This window comes from Bubalus kerabau, chromosome 10 (genome assembly GCF_029407905.1).
Source record: "Bubalus kerabau isolate K-KA32 ecotype Philippines breed swamp buffalo chromosome 10, PCC_UOA_SB_1v2, whole genome shotgun sequence".
NCBI lineage: Eukaryota > Metazoa > Chordata > Mammalia > Artiodactyla > Bovidae > Bubalus > Bubalus kerabau.
The window spans coordinates 6,122,384-6,149,145 of record NC_073633.1 but is presented as its reverse complement, the minus strand read 5'-3'; the positions used below and the strand labels follow the sequence as shown (position 1 = coordinate 6,149,145).

Sequence of the window (26,762 nt, the reverse complement as noted above, 5' to 3'; positions counted from 1 at the left end):
TTAGTCCTAGGTGTTCATTGGAAGGACTGATGCTAGAGCTGAAACTCCAATACTTGACCACCTCATGCGAAGACTTGACTCATTGGAGAAGACTCTGATGCTGGGAGGGATTGGGGGCAGGAGGAGAAGGGGATGAAAGAGGATGAGATGGCTGGATGGCATCACTAACTCGATGGACATCAGTTTGAGTGAACTCCGGGAGTTGGTGATGGACAGGGAGGCCTGGCGTGCTGCGATTCATGGGGTCGCAAAGAGTCGGACACAACTGAGAGACTGAACTGAACTGAAAATATGTAGAAGCATGCTCATTTGAGCATATGTGTATGAATGCATGTATTTATACCTGTACATATATGTATATTCATGCATGTATTCCCTGGCATTGTCCACTAGAAAGTCCAGAAGCAAAGTCCAGTAGCAGTGACCACACTAACACTCAGATCTTAACCCTTCCCCACTAAAAGGAACCAAGGCTCTTTGGAGAAATAACTGATAAGAGTGTAAATGTGGGGTAGGTACAAGATGCACCTGAAATACCATGAGATGCCAAAAATGGGAGAAAATGATCAAAACAATGGTAGGAGGCACGTCAAAAGGGCTACCATTGGCCACATCTAGGTCAATTAAAACACCAGAATACCTAGGTACAGTAGTGCATCAGAAACCACTACAAAGAATAGGAGTAAGTCCATGTTGATAACAGAAATAAATTAAAAAGTGAGAAGGTGAGGCTCTCACAGTGGAATGTCAAGGACTGACTGATAAATGTGGAGGATATATGTGTATATATATATGCACACACACACACACATATATATATATATACTCATACATCAGATCAGATCAGATCAGTTGCTCAGTTGTGTCCGACTCTTTGTGACCCCATGAATTGCAGCACGCCAGGCCTCCCTGTCCATCACCAACTCCCGGAGTTCACTCAGACTCACGTCCATCGAGTCAGTGATGCCATCCAGCCATCTCATCCTCTTTCATCCCCTTCTCCTCCTGCCCCCAATCCCTCCCAGCATCAGAGTCTTCTCCAATGAGTCAACCCTTCACACGAGGTGGCCAAAGTACTGGAGTTTCAGCTTTAGCATCATTCCTTCCAAAGAAATCCCAGGGCCGATCTCCTTCAGAATGGACTGGTTGGATCTCCTTGCAGTCCAAGGGACTCTCAAGAGTCTTCTCCAACACCACAGTTCAAAAGCATCAATTGTTCGGCGCTCAGCTTTCTTCACAGTCCAACTCTCACATCCATACATGACCACAGGAAATACCATAGCCTTGACTAGACGGACCTTTGTTGGCAAAGTAATATCTCTGCTTTTGAATATGCTATCTAGGTTGGTCATAACTTTCCTTCCAAGGAGTAAGCATCTTTTAATTTCATGGCTGCAGTCACCATCTGTAGTGATTTTGGAGCCCAGAAAAATAAAGTGTGCCACTGTTTCCACTGTTTCCCCATCTATTTCCCATGAAGTGGTGGGACTGGATGCCATGATGTTCGTTTTCTGAATGTTGAGCTTTAAGCCAACTTTTTCACTCTCCACTTTCACTTTCATCAAGAGGCTTTTGAGTTCCTCTTCACTTTCTGTCATAAGGGTGGTGTCATCTGCATATCTGAGGTTATGGCTATTTCTCCCGGCAATCTTGATTCCAGCTTGTGTTTCTTCCAGTCCAGCGTTTCTCATGATGTACTCTGCATATAAGTTAAACATACATATACACACCTAATTATGACTGAAGTTGTACAGCACAAAAAAACACAGCACTGTAAAGCAATTTTCCTCCAATTAAAAATAAAATATGAAGGCAGTGGGAGAGCTAGAAAATCAGCATTTTGCAAGCACCATAGTAAATGATCTAATCAGGAAACAGTCCTAAGTCAATGTTAGAGCTAAGGGATATTTTGAAGAGCACAGTATTTGCACTGAATGACATGATTCCTCCACAGATTTCCTATTAGTTGTAAAAGAGGGGAAAAAAACCCGCAATTACACTAACTTAATATAACCAACGAGAGGTAGACAGGAGTCTCCATGCTCCTCCAGATCTAATACCCCAGGAGAGCCACAACTTCACCTGGGCTGCTTTCCAGCTGAGAATGCAGAATTTCATCTGACTACAGTGAAATATCAGACAAATATGAAAATCTACAGTTGACCCTGGAGCAATAGGGTGTTAGCAGAGCCAACCCCCACATAGTCGGCCCTCTGGATCCAGGGTTCTGCTTCCGCATGTTCAACTAAGCACAGGTCAAAAAGTACCTGTAGCATCTATTTAGTGCAACAAATCCATCTATGATGGACCCATGCAATTCAAACCCCTTGATATTTAAAGGTCAACTGTATTTTCAAAAAGTGGGGTAGAACTGTATTCTTCAAAAATCCCCCATCCATCATAAAAAACAAAAATGCTACTAAAATGTTCCAGATTAAAGGAGGCTAAATTGATTCTACACTGGAGCAGGAAAATGCTATTAATATAAAGAATGTTATTAGGTCAATCAACAAAGTTGAAAAAGTATTTATATATATTTCTATATATAAATATAGAAAAAGTAGATAATAGAAGTATTCTATCAACATAAATTTATTAAGTAGATAAACATGCTGTGGCCACATGAGAAAATATTCCTATTCTTAGGAAATACACACTGAAGTAATTAGAGACAAATGACATGTGAAACATACAGTCGAATCACTCAGAAGGTAGTACATATGTGTAGAAAAATAACAAAAATGGAAACAGAGTAAAATGCTAACAAATGAATGTAAGTAACAATATATAACCCTGTTCTTTGTAGTATTTTAATCTTTGCAACTTTTTATAAATTTGGAATTGTCCTCAAATAAAATCAAATTTTAAAACTCTGTAGTTCTACTTCAAGCATGAAAGGAATGCCTAGCTTGTGTAACCAAGACCTCTCGGGCTTGTTGACGAACAGCGTCAGCTCCTGGCCACCATCACTTCCCGTGTCCTCTTGCCAAAGCAGGCAGAGTTCAGCCACAGTGGTCTAATTACTTGTGGCCAGAGCTGCCAGAAACCTTTTGGTTCTACATCCTGTCACGCTGGGTGGGTTTAGCTGAGGTCAGTTCCACGATGTATTACATGTAAATATAATCACAGCATCATTTTTTCCCCCGTTTATTCAACAATGTGCTTAGTACCTGCCAACTTCTGGGCCTACTGTGGAGACTACATTCTCCCCTGTTAATGAAACCAAGAAATTTGGGTATGATCCTAAACTCTTCCCTATTTTCACAAATCATTCAATCTGCTACCAATCAGAAACAACTTTACCTCCTATTAATATAAAGAATGTTATTATACATGTCTCCCAAATGTCCGCATTTAAACATCTACCACATATCTGAGACTCCCTGAACCTCTCTACTCACAGTCTCCCCACCTCCCTTGATGGCAGCTCCATTCTTGGGGCCACTGGTGCCAAACACATTTAAGTCACCAAGTCATATTTCCCACATCCATAAAACCATATGGCTGCATCCAGATCTAACAGCCTCTCAGCACTTGAAATAGCATGACTCTGGTCCAAGTCACTATCTTCTCTCATCTGGATTTCTGAAATCAGCATTACTTATTGAATGAGTGAACAACCAGCAATCTTGGCTCTCAGGGCACTCAGTGAAAATCAACCATTTCATCCAAACTTTTAAAAAATGTAAACTCCAGTAATGAACACATTCTTAAAACCAAGAGCTAATATACATGTTGTAAAACAATAGTGGGGTTTTCATTAAAAAAAAAAAAACCACATATTAATCAAATTAACAAAGATCAAACACAAAGAACAAATATTAAAAGCAGCAACAGAAAAACAACAAATAACACACAAGGGGATTCCCATAAGGATAACAGCTGATCTTTCAATAGAAACTCTACAGGCCAGGAGGGAATGGCAAGACATACTTAAAGTGATGAAAGAAAATAACCTACAGCCCAGATTACTGTACCCAGCAAGGATCTCATTCAAATATGAAAGAGAAATCAAAAGCTTTACAGACAAGCAAAAGCTGAGAGAATTCAGCACCTCCAAACCAGCTCTCCAACAAATGCTAAAGGATCTTCTCTAGACAGGAAAACACAGAAAAGGTGTATAAACTCGAACCCAAAACAATAAAGAAAATGGCAACAGGATCATACTCATCAATAATTACCTTAAATGTAAATAGGTTGAATGCCCCAACCAAATGATAAGACTGGCTGAACGGATACAAAAACAAGACCCCTATACATGTTGTCTACAAGAGACCTACCTCAAAACAAGAGACACATACAGACTGAAAGTGAAGGGCTGGAAAAAGATATTCTACGCAAATAGAGACCAAAAGAAAGAAGGAGTAGCAATACTCATATCAGATAAAATAGACTTTAAAACAAAGGCTGTGAAAAGAGACAAAGAAGGACACCACATAATTATCAAAGGATCAATCCAAGAAGAAGATATAACAATTATAAATATATATGCACCCAACATAGGAGTACTGCAATATATAAGACAAATGCTAACAAGTAAGAAAGGGGAAATTAACAATAAAACAATAATAGTGGGAGACTTTAACAGCCCACTCACACCTATGGATAGATCAACTAAACAGAAAATTAACAAGGAAACACAAACTTTAAATGATACAACAGACCCTTTAGACCTAATTAATATCTATAGGACATTTCACCCCAAAACAATGACTTTCACCCTTTTCTCAAGCGCACACGGAACCTTCCCCAGGATAGATCACATCCTGGGCCATAAATCTAGCCTTGGTAAATTCAAAAAAACTGAAATCATTCCAAGCATCTTTTCTGACCACAATACAGTAAGATGAGATGTCAATTACAGGAGAAAAACTATTAAAAATTCCAACACATGGAGGCTGAACAACATGTTGCTGAATAACCAACAAATCACAGAAGAAATCAAAAAAGAAATCAAAATATGCATAGAAACAAATGAAAATGAAAACACAACAACCCAAAACCTGTGGGACACTGTAAAAGCAGTGCTAAGGGGAAGGATCATAACAATACAGGCTCACCTCAAGAAACAAGAAAAAAGTTAAATAAATGCCCTAACTCTATACCTAAACCAACTAGAAAAGGAAGAAATGAAGAACCCCAGTGTTAGTAGAAGGAAAGAAATTTTTAAAATTAGGGCAGAAATAAATGCAAAAGAAACAAAAGAGACCATAGCAAAAATCAACAAAGCCAAAAGCTGGTTCTTTTAGAAGATACATAAAATTGACAAACCATTAGCCAGACTCATCAAGAAACAAAGGGAGAAAAATCAAATCAATAAAATTAGAAATGAAAATGGAGAGATCACAACAGACAACACAGAAATACAAAGGATCATAAGAGACTACTACCAGCAACTATATGCCAATAAAATGGACAACTTGGAAGAAATGCACAAATTCTTAGAAAAGTACAACTTTTCAAAACTGAACAAGAAAGAAATAGAAAATCTTAACAGACCCATCACAAGCACGGAGATTGAAACTGTAATCAGAAATCTTCCAACAAACAAAAGCCCAGGACCAGACGGCTTCACAGATGAATTCTACCAAAAATTTAGAGAAGAGTTAACACCTATCCTAGTCAAACTTTTCCAGAAAATTGCAGAGGAAAGTAAACTTCCAAACTCATTCTATGAGGCCACCATCAGCCTAATACCAAAACCTGACAAAGAGGCCACAAAAAAGAAAACTACAGGCCAATATCACTGATGAATATAGATGCAAAAATCCTTAACAAAATTCTAGCAAACAGAATCCAACAACATATTAAAAAGATCATACATCATGACCAAGTGGGCTTTACCAAGAGATGCAAGGATTCTTCAATATCTGCAAATCAATCAATGTAATACACTCCATTAACAAATTGAAAGATAAAAACCATATGATTATCTCAATAGATGCAGAGAAAGCCTTTGACAAAATTCAACATCCAGTTATGATAAAAACCCTCCAAAAAGCAGGAATAGAAGGAACATACCTCAACATAATAAAAGCTATATATGACAAACCCACAGCAAACATTATCCTAAATGGTGAAAAACTGAAAGCATTTCCCCTAAAGTCAAGAACAAGACAAGGGTGCCCACTCTCACCACTACTATTCAACATAGTTTTGGAAGTTTTGGCCACAGCAATCAGAGCAGAAAAAGACATAAAAGGAATCCAGATTGGAAAAGAAGTAAAACTCTCACTGTTTGCAGATCACATGATCCTCTACATAGAAAACCCTAAAGACTCCACCAGAAAATTACCAGAGCATAGTAAAGTTGCAGGATATAAAATCAACACACAGAAATCACTTTCATTCCTATACACTTATAATGAGAAAACAGAGAAATTAAGGAAACAATTCCATTCACCATTGCAATGAAAAGAATAAAATACTTAGGAATATATCTAACTAAAGAAGCAAAACACCTATATATAGAAAACTATAAAACACTGGTGAAAGGAAATCAAAGAGGAAACTAATAGATGGAGAAATATACCATGTTCATGGATTGGAAGAATCAATATAGTGAAAATGAGTATACTACCCAAAGCAATCTACAGATTCAGTGCAATCCCTATCAAGCTATCAAAGGTATTTTTCACAGTTCAGTTCAGTTCAGTCACTCAGTCATGTCCAACTCTTTGCAACCCCATGAATTGCAGCATGCCAGGCCTCCCTGTCCATCACCAACTCCCGGAGTCCACTCAAACTCATGTCCATCGAGGTGGTGATGTCATCCAGCCATCTCATCCTCTGTCGTCCCCTTCTCCTCCTGCCCCCAATCCCTCGAAGCATCAGGGTCTTTTTCAATGAGTCAACTCTTCGCATGAGGTGGCCAAAGGATTGGAGTTTCGGCTTTAGCATCAGTCCTTCCAATGAACACCCAGGACTGATATCCTTTAGGATGGACTGGTTGGATCTCCTTGCAGTCCAAAGGACTCTCAAGAGTCTTCTCCAACACCACAGTTCAAAAGCATCAATTCTTCAGCACTCAGCTTTCTTCACAGTCCAACTCTCACATCCATACATGACCATTGGAAAAACCACAGCCTTGAGTAGACGGACCTTTGTTGGCAAAGTAATGAGATCTGCTTTTGAATATGCTATCTAGATTGGTCATAACTTTCCTTCCAAGGAGTAAGCATCTTTTAATTTCATGGCTGCAATCACCATCTGCAGTGATTTTGGAGCCCAGAAAAATAAAGTCTAACACTGTTTCCACAGTTTCCCCATCTATTTCCCATGAAGTGATGGGATCAGATGCCATGATCTTAGTTTTCTGAACGTTGAGCTTTAAGCCAACTTTTTCCAACGTTTTTAAATAGATGGAGAAGCTCTATACAGTCAGCAAAAACAAGACGGGGAGCTGACTGTGGCTCAGATCATGAACTCCTTATTGCCAAATTCAGACTTAAATTGAAGAAAGTAGGGAAAACCACTAGACTATTCAGGTATGACCTAAATCAAATCCCTTGTGACTACACAGTGGAAGTGAGAAATAGATTTAAGGGACTAGATCTGATAGGTAGAGTGTGTGATGAACTATGGATGGAGGTTCGTGACATTGCACAGGAGACAGGGATCAAGACCATCCCCATGGAAAAGAAATGCAAAAAGGCAAATTGGTTGTCTGAGGAGGCCTTACAAATAGCTGTGAAAAGAAGAGAAGTGCAAAGCAAAGGAGAAAAGGAAAGATATAACATCTGAATGCAGAGTTCCAAAGAATCGCAAGGAGAGATAAGAAAGCCTTCCTCAGCGATCAAAGCAAAGAAATAGAGGAAAACAACAGAATGGGAAAGACTAGAGATCTCTTCAAGAAAATTAGAATACCAAGGGAACATTTCATGCAAAGATGGGCTCGATAAAGGACAGAAATGGTATGGACCTAACAGAAGCAGAAGATATTAAGAAGAGGTGGCAAGAAAACACAGAAGAACTGTATAAAAAAGATCTTCACAACCAAGATTTTTCACAGAGCTAGAACAAATAATTTGACAATTTGTATGGAAATACAAAAAAACCTCAAATAGCCAAAGCAATCTTGAGAAAGAATGGAACTGGAGGAATCAACTTGCCTGACTTCGGGCTCTACTACAAAGTCACAGTCATCAAGACAGTATGGTACTGGCACAAAGACAGACATATAGATCAATGGAACAAAATAGAAAGCCCAGAATTAAATCCACGCATCTATGGATACCTTATCATTGACAAAGGAAGCAAGAATATACAATGGAGAAACGACAATCTCTTTAACAAGTGGTGCTGGGAAACTGGTCAACCACTTGTAAAAGAATGAAACTAGAACACTTTCTAACACCATACACAAAAATAAACTCAAAATGGATTAAAGATCTATAAATGTAAGACCAGAAACTATAAAACTCCTAGAGGAGAACATAGGCAAAACACTCTCCAACATACATCACAGCAGGATCCTCTATGACCCACCTCCCAGAATATTGGGAATAAAAGCAAAAATAAACAAATGGGACCTAATTAAAATTGAAAGCTTCTGCTCAACAAAGGAAACTATAAGCAAGGTGAAAAGACAGCCTTCAGAATGGGAGAAAACAATAGCAAATGAAGCAGCTGACAAAGAATTAATCTCAAAAATACACAAGCAACTCCTGCAGAATAGCAACTCAATTCCAGAAAAATAAACGACCCAATCAAAAAATGGGCCAAAGAATTCAACAGACATTTCTCTAAAGACGACATACAGATGGCTAACAAACACATGAAAAGATGCTCAACATCACTCATTATCAGAGAAATGCAAATCAAAACCACAATGAGGTACCATTTCACACCAGTCAGAATGGCTGCGACCCAAAAGTCTACAAACAATAAGTACTGGAGAGGGTGTGGAGAAAAGGGAACCCTCTTACACTGTTGGTGGGAATGCAAACTAGTACAGCCACTATGGAGAACAGTGTGGAGATTCCTTAAAAAACTGGAAATAGAACTGCCTTATGACTCAGTAATCCCACTGCTGGGCATACACACTGAGGAAACCAGAAGGGAAAGAGACACGTGTACCCCAATGTTCATCTCAGCACTGTTTATAATAGCCAGGACATGGAAGCAACCTATATGTCCATCGGCAGACGAATGGATAAGAAAGCTGTGGTACATATACACAATGGAGTATTACTCAGCCATTAAAAAGAATACATTTGATTCAGTTCTAATGAGGTGGATGAAACTGGAGCCTATTATACAGAGTGAAGTAAGCCAGAAAGAAAAACACCAATACAGTATACTAACGCATATATATGGAATTTAGAAAGATGGCAATGATAACCTTGTATGCGAGACAGCAAAAGAGACACAGATGTATAGAACAGTCTTTTGGACTCTGTGGGAGACAGTGAGGGTGGGATGATTTGGGAGAATGGCACTGAAACATGTATATTACCATATGTGAAATGAATCGCCAGTCCAGGTTCGATGCATGATACAGAATATACTCGGGGCTGGTGCACTGGGATGACCCAGAAGGATGGGACAGGGAGGGAAGAGAGAGGGCGATTCAGGATCGGGAACACATGTACGCCCATGGCAGATTCATGTCAATGTATGGCAAAACCAGTACAATATTGTAAAGTAATTATCCTCCAATTAAAATAAATAAATTTATATTTTAAAAATAAAATACAATATGGAGAGGTGGAATCCCCCATGGTCCAGTGGTAAAGGCTCTGCACTTTCACTGCAGTGAGTCCAGGTTATATCTTGGTGAGGGAACTAAGACCCTAGAAACGGGGCAGTGTGACCCCCCCGAAAAAGGCAAAACAAAAAATAAACCAACAAACAGAAAACAGTGAGGTGAGTGAAATGAGTATACACATGCAGAATCCTGTTTTTATTAAGATTCTGGTATTTTGTTCATCATGGATTTTTATTTGCATTGATTTTGATTTTTTTAATTACTTAAAAATAGCATTTATTTGCAAATCAAAATCACAGCGAGACACCACCTCACAGCCACTGGGACAGTCACAATCAACAAAGTAGAAAATGACAAGAGTGAGTGAGCGTATGGAAAGCTGGGAGCTCTGCCAGGTGGGAATGTGGAGCGCTCTAGCTGCCGTGGCAGCTCATTAAAGAGCTAAACTCAAACATAAAAGTAAAAATAAAAAGAAGTAAAATAAAAACCAAGAAGTCTTTATATGGCTAGATCACTGGACACTCTTCTCGAAGTTGTGACCAATACTATAAAATTACAAAAGTTTATTAAATAAGTGAAACAAGAGTATAAACTATTTTTACCTGTGACTGATATAACTATATAGCTGTAAAATGTGTAAGTATCAAATGAAAACTCCTGGCTAGAACAAAAGAATTCAACAAAACATCCATATTTGAAATAAACATAAAATTCCACAGCTTTCACCTCTATCAGCAAAAAAAAGTTATAAGATATAAGAGGAGGAAAAAAATGTTAACTGCAACATTAAGAAAAAACACATAACCAAACACTATGCAGGCACAACATGAATATATATAATAAAAGGAGAAATATTTGTGATATTCTATGAAGTATAAAAACTGTGTACAAAACCACATGGAGATGAAAATATATACATGTCTATATACATACATTAAATGTTCACTCTAACCGGGAAAAAATCTAACAGAGCGTACCAAAGTAATAATCATAATCACTACCTTTGATCTAAAGTACTAGATAATTTAAATTTTCTTCTTTATAGTGTAATTCCCAGATTTCTACAATCATCGTGTAAGATTTTTCTTTAAACCACAGTACCTACTAGGAAGCTTAAATAATGAATAAAAGTATTTATACTAATTAGATTCTGAACTTGTCAGAGGGATAAACTTTTATAAAACCAGTACTTAGTTACAGACAGCCATTTGCTATTTGCAAAGCAATATACAGACAGATTATCAGTACACATTAAATATTATTAATGTTTATTAAAATATGTCAACGTGTTATGTTGGGCACAGTTAATATTTAAAAGTGGAATGGGACAGCATTAGTGCCACACAGTACTGGAGGAAATGGCAGCCCACTCCAGTATTCTTGCCTGGAGAATCCCAGGGACGGAGGAGCCTAATGGGGTCGCACAGAGTCAGACACGACTGAAGCGACTTAGCAGCAGCAGCAGGAGCAGTGCCACAGTGCGACCCCAGGAAAATATTTTATCTACAGGACATTGCTATTCTTTTGAGAATTCAATCTCTGAATTTGGCCCTAACAGCACTTAACATACGTAGTTAAGTCTCTGGAGCAGTCAACCAGAAAACCAGCAGAATAAGGCCCTCAATCATTTTTCAAATTGATGGCGATTATTGTTCCATGTGATAAGTTTCAGGGGCTTATTTAATCTGCAATTAACAGTTAGGCCTCCATATTAATCAACTTTATTCTAACATATATATCACTCACAAAGAGATGCCCTGGTAGAGAAAGGAGAAAACTCTGCAAATCCAGAATACTCAGGAAATGGTGTGCTTTGGTTAATGTAGTATTTAATAAAACAAAAAATTTTTCTTTTTTTAAATTTATTTTAATTGGAGGCTAATTACTTTACAATATTGTAATGGTTTTGCATACATTGACATCAATCAGCCATGGGTGTTCATGTGTTCTGCATCCTGAACCCCCCTCCCACCTCCCTCCCCATCCCATCCCTCAGGGTCATCCCAGTGCACTAGCCCTGAGCACCCTGTCTCATGCATTGAACCTGGACTGGCAATCCATTTCACATATGGTAATATACATGTTTCAATGCTATTCTCTCAGATCATCCCACCCTCACCTTCTCCCCCAGAGTCCAAAAGTCTGTTCTGTACATCTGTGTCTCTTTTGCTGTCTCGCATATAGGGTCATCGTTACCATCTTTCTAAATTCCATATATATGTGTTAATATACCGTATTGGTGTTTTTCTTTCTGACTTACTTCACTCTGTATAATAGGCTCCAGTTTCATCCACCTCATTAGAACTGATTCAAGTGCATTCTTTTTAATAGCTGTGTAATATTCCATTGTGTATATGTACCACAGCTTTCTTATCCATTCATCTGCCGATGGGCATCTAGGTTGCTTCCATGTCCTGGCTATTGTAAACAGTGCTGAGATGAACATTGGGGTACACGTGTCTCTTTCAATTCTGGTTTCCTTGGTGTGTATGCCCAGCAGTGGGATTGCTGGGTCGTACGGCAGTTCTATTTCCAGTTTTTTAAGGAATCTCCACACTCTTCTCCATAGTGGCTCTACTAGTTTGCATTCCCACCAACAGTGTAAGAGGGTTCCCTTTTTTCCACACCCTCTCCAGCATTTATTGTTTGTAGACTTTTGGATAGCAGCCATTCTGACTGGCGTGAGATGGTACCTCATTGTGGTTTTGATTTACATTTCTCTGACAATGACTGATGTTGAGCATCTTTTCATGTGTAAAACAAAAATTTAAATCCCTTTGATTCAAGCATGAGTTGTATGTGACCTGCTCTGTCACTTACTAAAGACCACAGCCACTAAAAGAGCCAGGAGCGCACAGCGCCTCAGGATGCACACTGACAAATGGTCACGCTTTCTCAGAAATGCCAGGGCACAGGGAGCGAGCTGTGTGTAGGAAACCAGGCCACCCCCTGGAGACTGCCACTAAAAAAATAAAAAATCACACAATGACATCAATTTTATTTTTGTTTTTGCCTAATAATGAAGAAATGTAAGAAACTGAAAGTTCAAGTTAGCTGCAACTTTACCAAACATTTATCTCAAGGCAGCAGACGGCATCTTAAGGCAGTGTAGTAATAATGTACGAAGAGTTCAGTAAGGGACCTCATTCACAAAAGTAAGTGAGGTCTCAATGGAAAAATGGCGTTGAATAATAGTGATGTTTCCATGAAAAAGTCTTAGCATTTTATTATCATGTTTTGTTTTGTTTTTCCCTCTCAAGGCCACGCAGTTTGTGAGGTCGTAATCCTCACAAATCGTGAGATCCCCCGACCAGGGACTGAACACGGGCCTAGCCGTTGCACGTGTGGAGCCCTAACCACTGGCCTGCCAGGGGACCCCTACTATCACATTCGCACTAAACACTCTGCTAGCACGCCACGTAATTCTGGGAGGGATCACTGCATTTTCTTCTAGAAGCACAAATGGTAGTACCAAGTCCTCTGCTTTGGCAGCCCACCACCCTAGTACATCAGTTCACTGATCAGGTGACAAGTGTTTACTGAGTACCCGCTGCATACAGGACACTGAGCCAGATATTACGTTCCAACTGTGGTTGAAGCCACTTTTCTTCCTGTGTCTTAGTTCGTGGCTGCATCAGCAGATTGGTTTTACCTCTTTTTACAAGTACCTTATTAGAAAGTCAATTCAAGACCATTCACTTAAATTCTGTTCTGCAAAAAGCTAGTATTAAAGAGACAGAAGGGTGGATTCGCCTACGTCATATTTTCACCTGGGTATCCCATAAACATGAATCATAGTAACAGCACTTCAAGGAAGCATTATTTTCACAGGGAGATTAAAAGGAAGCTTTCATATTCTTGTCTTCTTTTGCCCGGTTTCCCTAAAACTACTCGTCAAGGCACGAGAGCACCCTGAGGCTCTAACAAATCCTGTGCCTACTACCCACGCAGTCCTGGAGGTCTCTGCCAAGCTGCAGCAGGACGGTCAGCATTTTTGCACCCTTGGCTCACACTCCCCTGAAAGCATCCAGAATTTCTCATCTGGTTAACCTACCACGGTCAACTAGGGAAAGAGCAGAAGTGTGACTTCCTATAGACTGTTCAACTGACTGTGAGACAAAATTAGGACATGTTTTGTCCTGCATGAAGGCTGCACCCTTCTAATTACATGAATCTTACCTTCACAGACAATACTAAAGAACTAATAATGATAATCACCTCCTATTCTCTCCTGTGCCCTAGAAAGGTTATTTTTTCCCCTTTGTAAAAAACTGAAGTGACATTTCTCCATTACCAACTCATTCATTTATACTCACTTCCCCTTCCCTTCCTTGAAAAGTTGTTTACCTGAGTCAATTAACCTGGTTTCCATGTGGCTGCAGCTGAAGAAAACATGGCAGTTTTACTTTACTAGGTCTTCTAAGTTATCAATGAGCAGACAAGGCTTCCCGTCTCAGAGAAGCTAAGCACTAAACACAAACTTACATCTTTTCCCAGTACTCTGAGTTCAAACTGGGTCTCCTTGAAGTGAACCTTTGTAATCCGAGGCCTGAAAAACAAAGCAGATGGTGGTGCTACTGCTGCTTTTAAGAATTAATCAGAAATTCAGAGAAGTATCCGGTAGAAAAAAAGGTTGCTCCTACTGGCTCCTTCATAGGTTGCTACTGTAACTGCAGAGAGTTCCCTGTACTATCCTTTGCTCTGGACACCTTCCTAAACACACTTCATTCTCACTCTCCTGGGCTTCTCCGGTGAATGCAGGTGAGCTTGGCATCCCCAGGCCCTGGCAGTACAGCCTTTCCAGATACAGTGTAGTGCTGTGGGCTCCCCAATCTCTCTCAGATCCTGCCTCATTTAGGGTCAGAACTCAGAGCAGTCCTGGGCCCACAGTTCACCACACACACTGGAATGGATAGGAAATCCTACTATATACAGCGTCCATGGACAAGAGAGTCTAGAATCAAAATTCCTCAAATTTACAGAGAACATACACACCGAGATGAACTAGAAGAGAACTTACAGCCAATTTCACTCATTTATTGTCAACCGCTGGAAATGCCTGTTTGCTTTCCCCCAGCACTTTCAGTGACATTCTAGTTCCATAAGCCCAATACATACAGTGCACAACTTTAATACCAATTCTGGCCTCAAGTTAAACTTACCAGAAATATTTTCCCACTTGTTTTTTATTCTTATAGACAACAACACCAACAGGAGTTAATCCTAAAAAATACTCAGATTTGTTTTCTCCCTGCAAAAACAAACATATGCTTGTAACCATAAATTTAGTCATGTAAAAACTCTCTGTCAAACTATAATTAGCCATATGCACATTATCTGTTGCATAAATACTGGATCTGGTTTTTCAAAGACATCAGCTTAGGAAGTTAGTTAAGCTATCATGGTAGCTAACTTGCTGCTCATTTTTCCTGAAGTTTTTAAGAAAAGTGTTCTTGTGTATTCTAACTGGTCACCTCAGTTCATTAAAAGAAACTGGACCACCCACCAATCAGGCCACTGACTGATTCACTCCATGTTGTTTCTATAGTGGTGTTCAACACTAGCTGCATATTAACTGGAATCCCCCATGGACCTTAAAATGCTCTTGCCTGGGTACCACCAAAACAGGTTAAATGGGAATCTGTAATGATGGAATCCAGGAAACAAAAACACATAAATGTTCTAGGTGATTCTCCTGAGCAGCCAAGAACTGACAACCACTGGCTGCCCTAAAGGGCCCTTTTCAAGATCACTTATCTTGATCTTACTCTCTGATCTGGATGATCATGAGGCCTGGTTCACCACCGTCCTCCCTAGAAACCTCAGTCAGCCACCTGCATGGTTTTCTGAGGTCTCCAGCATATGCCTTTCAATTTTCATTTGTGACTTAAGACTGCTCAAAAATTTTAAAATACGATCTCTTCTGGTAAAGACCTGAAACCTTTCATTTCTGGGCAATAACAAATCCCAATTAAGAAAATGGGATTCTGAATTGAAAATGTCACTGAGTGCATACCAAACAGGGAATTGAGTTTGTATTCATTTTTTTTTTTTCTATTCTAAGGTCAAATAACAGCCTGCAAAGCCAAATTCCCAAAGAACATAAGATAAATATATTTTCAAAGAAAATCAGCTGTAGCCTATTTTTAGTTCTAAAAACTCAATTTTAAAGCAATGTATGGAAGATACTAATGAAATTAATTTGCCATAAATTTCCACCTCCCACAAAAAAAACGCGTTTTTTGAATTAGGATAAACATTACACAAACGTAGAGGTATTTTACAGAAGACCCTCTTTATACATTCCCTATAAAAAATACTTTTTTAAAAAACTGAAAACCTAACAAGATTAATGTGGCAAGAAGAGAAAAAGGGAACTATTCCACAAAGTTTAAGAAGTAGTTTTAAAGGACAGTAGGATGGAACATTTAATGGTTTAATGAGATTAGATTATAATTTATCAGGGAACAACTACTTCTACCAAATATGTAACTTTCATTTCCATATTAACAGTATACACAGGGATGCTTCTAGTTTTTTACAAATAATATGAGATGATTTGTTTTGGGAAACTCTGAGACTCTTATGAGCAAAAGACATATTACAAAATGAATACATCAATTAGTGCCTGTATTACAGTAAGTATTATCAGGATTTCTTAAAAACTGAGTTCTGAGTCTATAATTCAATTGACAAGCATTCAGTCTACATACACTTTTTAGCAATTCATTTCATGTAAATAAAACATCTGATTCACTTTGTCAAATAATCAAATTTGTTTACTGCTAACTAAACTCACAAAATCAAAGACAATGACATTCCAGTCTCATGGGCATAGAAGAACCAATTGGTAACCTGAGAAAAGTGTCTCAAAGTTGAAGACCTGGTCCAGAAAACTCAGTGCAGATTCAGTGTAAGTGTCCACTGATCCTATTCAGAGAGCTTTCATCAGCCACTGAAGAAAATCTGCAAAAATGTCCCTGTTTATACAATGGCAATAACTACAGTAGGCAGTAACCCTAATACTGTTAACACCTGCACATCCAACATAGAACCACCAATAGTTATACATGTACTGTCGCCTAAAGTCTGCTTTGCCATGCAGGTGATTTTATGAATGCTTTTCAGCCATACACTCTATTTTTGGAAAATCCTCCTGTTTTCTGTCTAATAGAATCAATTATAGACCTAATATAAACAATTTAAAACCGTTTTGACATTTAGCTAACCCCTCTGGAATTATTATCCAGATTGTGTTTTCAAGCCAGTTAATTGTTTCTACACATGGAAATACAATCACAGACTTTTATGCAAAACTCATTAGGATTTAAATGACACAAAAGATTCTTTATATTCAAAAACACAGATGAAAAAGTATCATCTGCTCACTAAACAACAGGACTGCTGCTTTCCTTTGGGAGTTTCAGTGACTTTTTAAGAAAATGTCATCAGCTTAAAATATTCTGTGTTAATTAAATGTTACTCACATAGACAGGATGGAGGTCAACACCATACATCTCCAGGGATTTGGCAGTCCTCAAGTAATTCAGCTCTGCTTCAGAAGGAGCCTGACCCCTGCACTCAGCATAAAAACAAAACAGCCTTACTTTACTTACAGCTACTGCGCTCACAGGGAATATAAACCATTTTCGCTATATTCACTAGAAAAATAAATAATCCTTTGTGCTAATGAAAACTTAAGTCTTCATATTTCAAGAAGCCTCCTGCCTTCCTGGTGACAAAATTTTATATTTTGAGGTGTTACTTGTAAGTTTCATTTACCAAATCTAGTTTTGCTCATTATAGCCAATTCCAATAGCTCCACACATATTAAAAAGTCTCAGTTTCAGGAACCCCAAAGAGATTATTGAGCATATAAGCACTCAAATGAAAAAGCACACCCCTTTGCAAAGAGTAAAATGTCTCTATGCTCCAGCAGCTCTCCATCGGGAAGTAAACGGAGGAGAGCAGTGGTGGGAGGAATGAGAGTGGGCTCCTCAACAACCAACCGGGCTCAACGGCATTTCCTGAGCACATGTGCAGTTCTTTAGAAACTGCAAAAATATCCGTCATTTTCTTAGTACAAAATGCTTGTCACTTTTCTTAAAGTCTTCCCCAACTCTTCATCAGTGATAATATACAGAAAACAGCATTCATTCCTAATGAGGATAAGCATCTGCCAAGAATCTCCACAGATAAGTGGAACTCTGTGTGTGTGTGTATATGTGTGAGAGAGAGAGTGAGAAAGAGATTTTTAATGGTTAACAAAAGGAGTTTTTAAATATTAAAAAATATTGCTACTGCTACTGCTAAGTCACTTCAAAAATACTACTTCAAGGCAATCCCATGTTTCAGCCATGGTACTCTGGAAAACCCAGCAATGTAATACTTTTGAAATCTATGAAGAATGTTTACCACAAATTAGACACAAAAAAGCTACCAAATACTGATTGAGCTTTAGCCTCTTAAAAGTAACCACCATGCTGTCAATGCCATCACATAAAACAGACAAGGTGCTTTGCCAAAGCTCCTCGATAATTTCAAAACATAATTGTACTTGAGAACTCCTAGCACAATTAGTATTCTCAGAATGTGCCAAATACACTGCCCTTCATAATTTTGTAACAGGCATTCTTTCAGCACTCATTTCAGTGAAACCTTATAATGCAGGACTCTAGAATAAGGCTAGAATACAAGGTAGAGAGCCTGGTTTCTCTGATTGCAATTTCTGCTGCTACTCATTGAAACAAATCCTTTAGGCAAACATTTTTTTGTTGACCAGATTAATTCTACATCTTTTTCTCTTAAGTATGGTAGATCTGAAACCAAGCAAATTCAAGAGGGAAAGTTACATGAGAGGCAATAAAGGCAAAGTTAATCAGTATAGGAAATTTCACAAAATAACTATAATTAAATTATAACTTCAATGCTGCAGGTCATTAATTGAAAATCCTACTAGTGGAGTGTGTGTATTTCTCAGAAGTGCATGTGGTGTTAATATAATACCCTTTGAAAAGCCACACTGGTGTCATGATCTCCAGATTCATTGCTAAAGACTGAATAAGGGTTTGCTTGTAACTGTGAAGAATTTGCATACTTAAGACAGAGCAAATCCAGAATACATTAAGGCTTTTGTGATTATAAAATGTGTTCACAGTTTAAAAAAATTAATTTTACGAGGTACTGGTGACTAAAAAAATATAAAATTGTAAAATATAGTACGAACAGAATGATTTCATTTATGTATTTCATACATACATAAATACATTTATATATTTCATTTCATACATACATAAATCTATATAAAATAAATTTTCATACAAAATAAATTTTCTCTGTGGGAAATTATGCATAGAGAGGGATCTGAAAGGCCACTGACTAAAAATATACTGACTTTAAGTATTAGGATTTACTCTTTTACACTTATTATTTTCCTTTTTAAATTGTCTGGGTTTCCTATGAGCATTTTGGTGTTATAAGCAGTAAAAAAAAAAAAAAAACCTTTAAAAAGAAAAATGTTCAAGACATAGAATAAGAAACTTTTCTTAAGCCTGTCAATAGCATAAGATGATCGCTGATACAATGTAAAGTGGGATTCTTTTTTTTCCAGCTTTATTGACATATAATTGATATATAACATTATGTAAGTTAAAGCTCAACATTCAGAAAATGAAGATCATGGCATCTGGTCCCATCACTTCATGGGAAATAGATGGGGAAACAGTGGAAACAGTGTCAAACTTTATTTTTTGGGCTCCAAAATCACTGCAGATGGTGACTGCAGCCACGAAATTAAGACACTTACTCCTTGGAAGGAAAGTTATGACCAACCTAGATAGCATATTGAAAAGCAGAGACATTACTTTGCCAACATAGGTCAGTCTAGTTAAGGCTATGGTTTTTCCAGTGGTCATGTATGGATGTGAGAGTTGGACTATGAAGAAAGCTGAGTGCTGAAGAATTGATGCTTTTGAACTGTGGTGTTGGAGAAGACTCTTGAGAGTCCCTTGGACTGCAAGGAGATCCAACCAGTCCATTCTAAAGGAGATCAGCCCTGGGATTTCTTTGGAAGGAATGATGCTAAAGCTGAAACTCCAGTACTTTGGCCACCTCATGCAAAGAGTTGACTCATTGGAAAAGACTCTGATGCTGGGAGGGATTGGGGGCAGGAGGAAAAAGGGATGACAGAGGATGAGATGGCTGGATGGCATCACCGACTCAATGGACGTGAGTTTGAGTGAACTCCAGGAGTTGGTGATGGACAGGGAGGCCTGGCGTGCTGCGATTCATGGGGTTGCAAAGAGTCGGACACGACTGAGCAACTGAACTGAACTGACTGAAGTTCAAGGTGTATAACACATTGATTTGATACATTTAAATACATATTGCATAATGATTACCACCATAGCATGGCTATCATTTTTGTTGTGATAACATTTAAGATCTACTCTCTTAGCAATTTTCAAGTATATGAATACACTGTGAGGGCACAATGCTAAGTGACATGAGACAAATGAAGACAAATACTGTAAAATATATCACCTGTATGTGGAATTAAAAAAGGAGACCTCATAAAAACAGAGACTAGCATGGTGGTTACCAGAGGTTGGGGGAGGGGAGGGGTGTGTGTATGTGAAACAGAGACATGTTGGTCAAAGAATATAAATGTCCAGTTATAAAATGAAGTTCTGAGGCTCTAATGTACAACATGCTGATTATTGTTAATAAAATGTGCTTCTTACATTAGAGTTTTATGAATCCTTTCTATAGCTTCTTCAAGTTCTTCCTTTTGATCAGGAACAAATCGGTACTCTGACACATAGCCTGCAGTATGCTTATATGGATCATAATCTCCAAGTTCAGCTAAAAAAGAAAGAAAATGTAATTTTTTTTCCATTTTAGGATAATATACCTAAAAATACAGGAATAAAAGTATTCCTATCATGCTTAAATATTTTCTTCAAATGCTTTATTAATAAATTTATATAAGGTAACTAATTTTAGTTTAAAACAACTCTGCTGAGCATATATAGAAAATATCAACAAAATCTTAACTAAAAAACATAACATTTTTGCTTTCTGTGAGACTATAACTATCATTTTCATTTAACTTATTCTTACCAGTTTATATGAAGTACAATGTTGTAAACAGAATTTAAAGCACATATAATGGAAATGCCTGAGGTGAAAAACAACCAGATCCTCTCTCTGACAAGGACACCAAGAGATAAAGCATGTGGTTCAAAACATATTTGCCCCAAATAATGGTCATGGAAATATAATACACTGTTGCACATAACCCCACTACAGTTTACACAAAGAACAAACTGAAACCAGAGAATTCACTATGTTATGCTTATAAAAATTCTTCCTACATTAATCCAGCTTCCAAGCCCAACCCAGTTCCCCAGTTCATTTACACAGCATTTTCCTGGGAATATTTTTTCTAGACTATTTCTGGTCTGCAAGAACTACACAGGCAAGGAACATATTGTCTCATCACCCCATACCTAGCTTGATTACTTGAAGGGGCTCAGTAATCATAAACAGAAGACAGCCTCAGATTCAGCCTCCAAAATGACAATGCAGCCTGGAGCTGCCCCCTCAATATGGTGGCCACATTGATGCCAAGAGCTAATGGACAATGGGTGCTGCGTGCAGGCAACACATCAAACTGGTGATGGCACCTGCCCATGTGGAATCTTCACAGCAGCCGCCTGGAATCAATGGGATCTCTGAGACACAGCAGCTATGATGGATCGATCAACTTAGGCAGAATGTAGAACAGAACAGATTTTTAGACTCTCCACTGAGTCAAGAATCAATGCCACTCCTATGACTAAAATTCCACAGGACCTACTATCAGGGATATGTAACCAGTTTCATTTTCACCTCTTCTGAAGGCATGTTGATTAAACCTAGAATTCTAACTAAATTCAATTTCTTTTTAGTAAAATGTCATTTAGTTTATAAACTTGCTTAAAAAGAAAAATTCAAACATCCTTCTCAAGACCTCTGAAGCAAGTCTGCTTAAGTGAAACCTACCCTGGATGGCATACGCTCCCAGTTGAGCAGCAGTGTTAATGGGGCAGGGCAGCCGGCCCTGAAGGACATCTTGCTTCACCTGCAAGAAAAACTGATACCTAAAAGAGAAACAGAAAAGAGAGATTAATAATCTCTTCCACTACTGTGATCTGAAGGTTCAGACTCTGAAACCTGTCGCCTTTAATGAAAATGAAGCTAATTTTTGCTCTTTTGTGAGGGGGCTGTTGAGGGAACAGGGACTATTTAAACACACTGCAGAGGCAATCAGGGTACGACTAAGGAGTGAAGGGTCTCAAGTTCAACCAGCTGGACTGCATCCCAGATCCAGGACTCACTAGCTGTTTGCCTTGAGTGGCTATTTCATGTAACAACCAGGCTCCTCAATGGTAAAAGTGAGACCAGGAAGTATCTACACCTCATCAGGTGGATACGGATGTTACGTACAAGCTATTCCTACCATTCTCATCACTGCCGCTGCTGCTGCCACTATGACATGTTCTCCTTAGAATGAACATATTACAAGGACACACTCAATAAGCTATGTGTTCCCTACCGAGTCTAAAATCATGGATACAGGACAGAAAGGTCATTATAATTCCATCAGTCCTCGCTGCCCATTACCTGAGGCTTTGCTCATTCCATGTGCTGAAAGAAAACCTTTTATAATAACAGTGCCACACATAACTGAAGACTTATAAAGTGAGGTTAGTACCTCCATTTTGCAGATGAACAAGTTAACAGACAAAAAGAGATGAAAAAAATTTGTCCAAGATCTCACAATTAGTTATGTAGCAGAACTAGAACTGGAACCCAGTAGCAATTATGACCCAGAACTCTCTAAATCAGGATGTTATGCAATCTTTAAGTTAAGGTTTTCCCCTTCCCCTTCCATTCAGGCTTTCTGCCAGTGGGTGACGGATGTGAAAGGTTTATGAGCCAATACAATGAACAGTCAATGCCATCCTCGGTCATCACCACTCACTTTCTCTCTCACTTCAGGCTGTCTTTTGTGATTTCTCTATTTACAAGGTGATTCCTGCTGTCACTGGAAAGGACCAGGAGAAAGCACAGGAAATTAACTATAAAAGTCAGTTCTCATAAGTATTTCTTTACCAAATGCTCACAATAAAGTTTTTAGTGAGAGAATTTTAAATGCTACTCTGATAATTTCTAGAAGTTCAATTGAGTTGCTCAGTCATGTCCGACTCTTTGCACCCCCATGGACTGCAGCATGCCATGCCTCCCTGTCCATCACCAACTCCCAGAGATTACTCAAACTCAAGTCCATTGAGTCAGTGATGCCATCCAACTATCTCATCCTCTGTCGTCCCCTTCTCTTCCTGCCTTCAATCTTTCCCAGCATCAGGATCTTTTCAAATGAGTCAGTTCTTCACATCAGGTGGCCAAAGTATTGGAGTATTAGCTTCAGCATCAGTCCTCCAATGAATATTCAGGACTGATTTCCTTTAAGATGGACTGGTTGGATCTCCTTGCAGTCCAAGGGACTCTCAAGAGTCTTCTCCAACACCACAGTTCAAAAGCATCAATTCTTCGGTGCTCAGCTTTCTTTATAGTCCAACTCTCACATCCATACATGACTACTGGAAACACCATAGCTTTGTCTAGACGGATTTTTGTTGGCAAAGTAATGTCTCTGCTTTTTAATATGCTGTCTAGGTTGGTCATAGCTTTTCGTTCAAGGAGCAAGCATCTTTCAATTTCATGGTTGAAATAACCATCTGCAGTGATTCTGGAGCTCAAAAAAATAAAGTCAGCCACTGTTTCCCCATCTATTTGCCATGAAGTGATGGGACCAGATGCCATGATCTTAGTTTTCTGAATGTTGAGCTTTAAGCCAACTTTTTCACTCTCCTCTTTCACTTTCATCAAGAGACTCTTTAGTTCTTCTTCACTTTGTGCCATAAGGGTGGGGTCATCTGCATATCTGAGGTGATTGATATTTCTCCTGGCAACCTTGATTCCAGCTTGTGCTTCATCCAGCCCAGTGTTTCTCATGATGTACTCTGCATATAAGTTAAATAAGCAGGGTGACAATACACAGCCTTGACGTACTCCTTTCCCTATTTGGAACCAGTCTGCTGTTCCATGTATGGTTCTAAACTGTTGCTTCCTGACCTGCATACAAATTTCTCAGAAGGCAAGTCAGGTGGTCTGATATTTCCATCTCTTTGAGAATTTTCCACATTTTGTTGTGTTCCACACAGTCAAAGGCTTTGGTATAGTCAATAAAGCAGGAATAGATGTTTTTCTGGAACTCTTACTTTTTCGATGATCCAGCGGATATTGGCAATTTAATCTCTGGTTCCTCTGCCTTTTCTAAAACCACCTTGAATACCTGAAGTTCATGGTTCATGTATTGTTGAAGCCTGGCTTGGAGAATTTTGAGCATTATTTCACTAGTATGTGAGATGAGTGCAATTGTTCGGTAGTTTGAGCATTCTTTGGCATTGCCTTTCTTTGGGACTAGAATGAAAACGGACCTTTTCCAGTCCTGTGGCCACTGCTGAGTTTTCCAAATTTGCTGGTACACTGAGTGCATCACTTTCACAGCATCATCTTTTAGAATTTCAAATAGCTCAGCTGGAATTCCATCACCTCCACTAGCTTTGTTCGTAGTGATGCTTCCTAAGGCCCACCTGACTTCCCATTCCAGGATGTCTGGTTCTAGGTGAGTGATCACAACATCATGATTATCTGGGTCATGAAGATCCTTTTTGTATAGTTCTTCTGTGTTCTTGCCACCTCTTCCTAATATCTTCTGCTTCTGTTAGGTCCATACCATTTCTGTCCTTTATTGTGCCCATCTTTGCATGAAATGTTCCCTTGGTATCTCTCATTTTCTTGAAGAGATGTCTAGTCTTTCCCATTCTATTGTTTTCCTGTTTCTTTGCATTGATCACTGAGGAAGGCTTTCTTATCTCTCCTTGCTATTCTTTGAAACTCTGCATTCAAATCGGTATATCTTTCCTTTTCTTCTTTGCCTTTAATTTCTCTTCTTTTCACAGCTCTTTGTAAGGCCTCCTCAGACAACCATTTTGTCTTTTTGCATTGTTTTTCTTGGGGATGGTCTTGATCCCTGTCTCCTGTACAATATCATGAACCTAGGTCCATAGTTCTTCAGGCACTCTGTTTATCAGATCTAATCCCTTGAATCTATTTCTCACTTCCACTGCATAAATGTAAAGGATTTGATCAAATTTGTACCCACAGGCTTAAGTGAAAATCTGCTTAACACCCTGCAGTTTTCGCACTGCTCAGTAATGCCACCACCGTTCTCAGGTAATGGAAACCGAGAACAATGTGTAACCCATGGCACCCACATTCCATCACAAAATCTGTTTTCTGGGGTCTATACATTTTTCACCATCTCCTAGTCTGGGTAACTAACCAGAACATTTCTAAAACTTTCACAACCCTGTCACTAATCATACTTGTATCTCTTACAAACAAGAAATAAATGGGATAATGTTACTCCCTTGATTTACAAAAAAAAAAAAACAAATAAAACAAAACAAACAAAACTTAAGAGACTTCCCTATGCCTTCAGGATAAAGTTCAAGATCCCTAAGATAGATTGTAAGACTTTGCTTACTTCTTGAGCCAAATCTCTTGCCATTAACTAATGACTACCCCCACTCCCTAACTTGTAATCACTTTTCCAGCCCTACTTAAACACTTTCCATTCCCTGAATGTTCATCTTAGGCATCAAATCCACTTTGTTATAATCATCTGGGTCTCTCTTGAAGAGGAGAAAAGCAGAGTAAAGTAACATTAGCAGAACTGAAATGCAAAAATATAAAGATATTTAACCAGAATTACTACAGATTACTGGAAACTTGTGTTAGCTTCACTCCCTTCCTCAATTGCTAACTTGGAATCTCTTTTCCCGAGGTGTATTTTTTTTTTTTTTTTTTTTGAGTAAATGGGTCATAGATGCATATTTTTCTTGCCCTACTAAGACTTTTACAATACTTGATTGAACAGTAAAAATCTTTTGCCAAATAAATTGAGGGGCCTAATTCTATAGACTTTGCTTCAGAGAGAAATGGAAAGAGAACCAAAGAGATGAGAAAACAAAGAGCTTAAACAGAGAGAAAAACAAGCAGGTAAAAAGGAGAAGAAACCAGATCCCACCAATGACTATATTTCTAGTATCTCAGACTTAGCACACAACAAGTACTCAGTAAATACCTGTTGACTTGATGGATATAAGAATGAACAGAAAGACAGATGGATGAAAATGGGGACAAATTAGCATCCTGTGTTGTCTCTGAAGGACTTCCCTGGTGGCTCAGATGGTAAAGTGGCTGTCTACAATGCAGGAGACCCGGGTTCAATCCCTGGGTTGGGAAGATCCCCTGGAGAAGGAAATGGCAACCCACTCCAGTACTCTTGCCTGGAAAATTCCATGGACTGAGGAGACTGGTAGGCTACAGTCCACGGGGCTGCAGAGAGTCGGACCCGACTGAGCGACTTCACTTCACTAGTGTATATGCACTGTCACCCCAGTGAGATTATGAGCCCCAGGAGTTGGGGGTCCTCCATCTTTCATCCCAACCTCCCTCATCACAAGTGTACAACACGTAAAACACAAGAGAAGGACTTCAAATACTGGCATCACCATTTTCTGTTTATGTGATGTTCATAGAAAAGAGCTGACTTGACACCCCGGACGTACAAGCTGCTAAGGACCGTCAGTGATTCAGCAAGTGTCAGGGATGAGAAGAACAGGCAAAGGAGACTTGCTTAAAGAAGAGGCAGAGAGAAACTGTTCTTTCAGGAGCCCAAACAGGAGGTTCTGAGGCCAAAGACAATCAAAAATGCTTGAAGAATACCAATGCAGCTTGAAGCATGCCTTCCCATGACTTAAGACCCTGCTGAGTAAACTAAAAGATGTGGGGACAAGTAGAAGCTTGATTTCTGATGCCAGCTGAACGCGACACCAGGAAACCTGAGAGAAGAGGTTTGCCTGCCTACACAGGAGCA

The 26,762-nt window shown here is 38.9% G+C and overlaps 1 protein-coding gene across 7 annotated transcripts in view; it reads right to left on the bottom strand.

The window, feature by feature from the left end:
- EPB41L4A (erythrocyte membrane protein band 4.1 like 4A) overlaps positions 1-26,762 on the bottom strand; it is a 283,127-nt gene that overhangs the window by 93,935 nt on the left and 162,430 nt on the right. For all 7 annotated transcript variants that reach the window (XM_055536501.1, XM_055536502.1, XM_055536503.1 and 4 more), the window contains 5 exons: positions 21,755-21,852; positions 20,452-20,572; positions 17,197-17,284; positions 14,872-14,960; positions 14,195-14,258 (listed from right to left, as the gene is read on the bottom strand). In XM_055536501.1, coding sequence (XP_055392476.1) covers positions 14,195-14,258; positions 14,872-14,960; positions 17,197-17,284; positions 20,452-20,572; positions 21,755-21,852 — 460 coding nt within the window. The remainder of the gene's footprint in view (positions 1-14,194; positions 14,259-14,871; positions 14,961-17,196; positions 17,285-20,451; positions 20,573-21,754; positions 21,853-26,762) is intronic.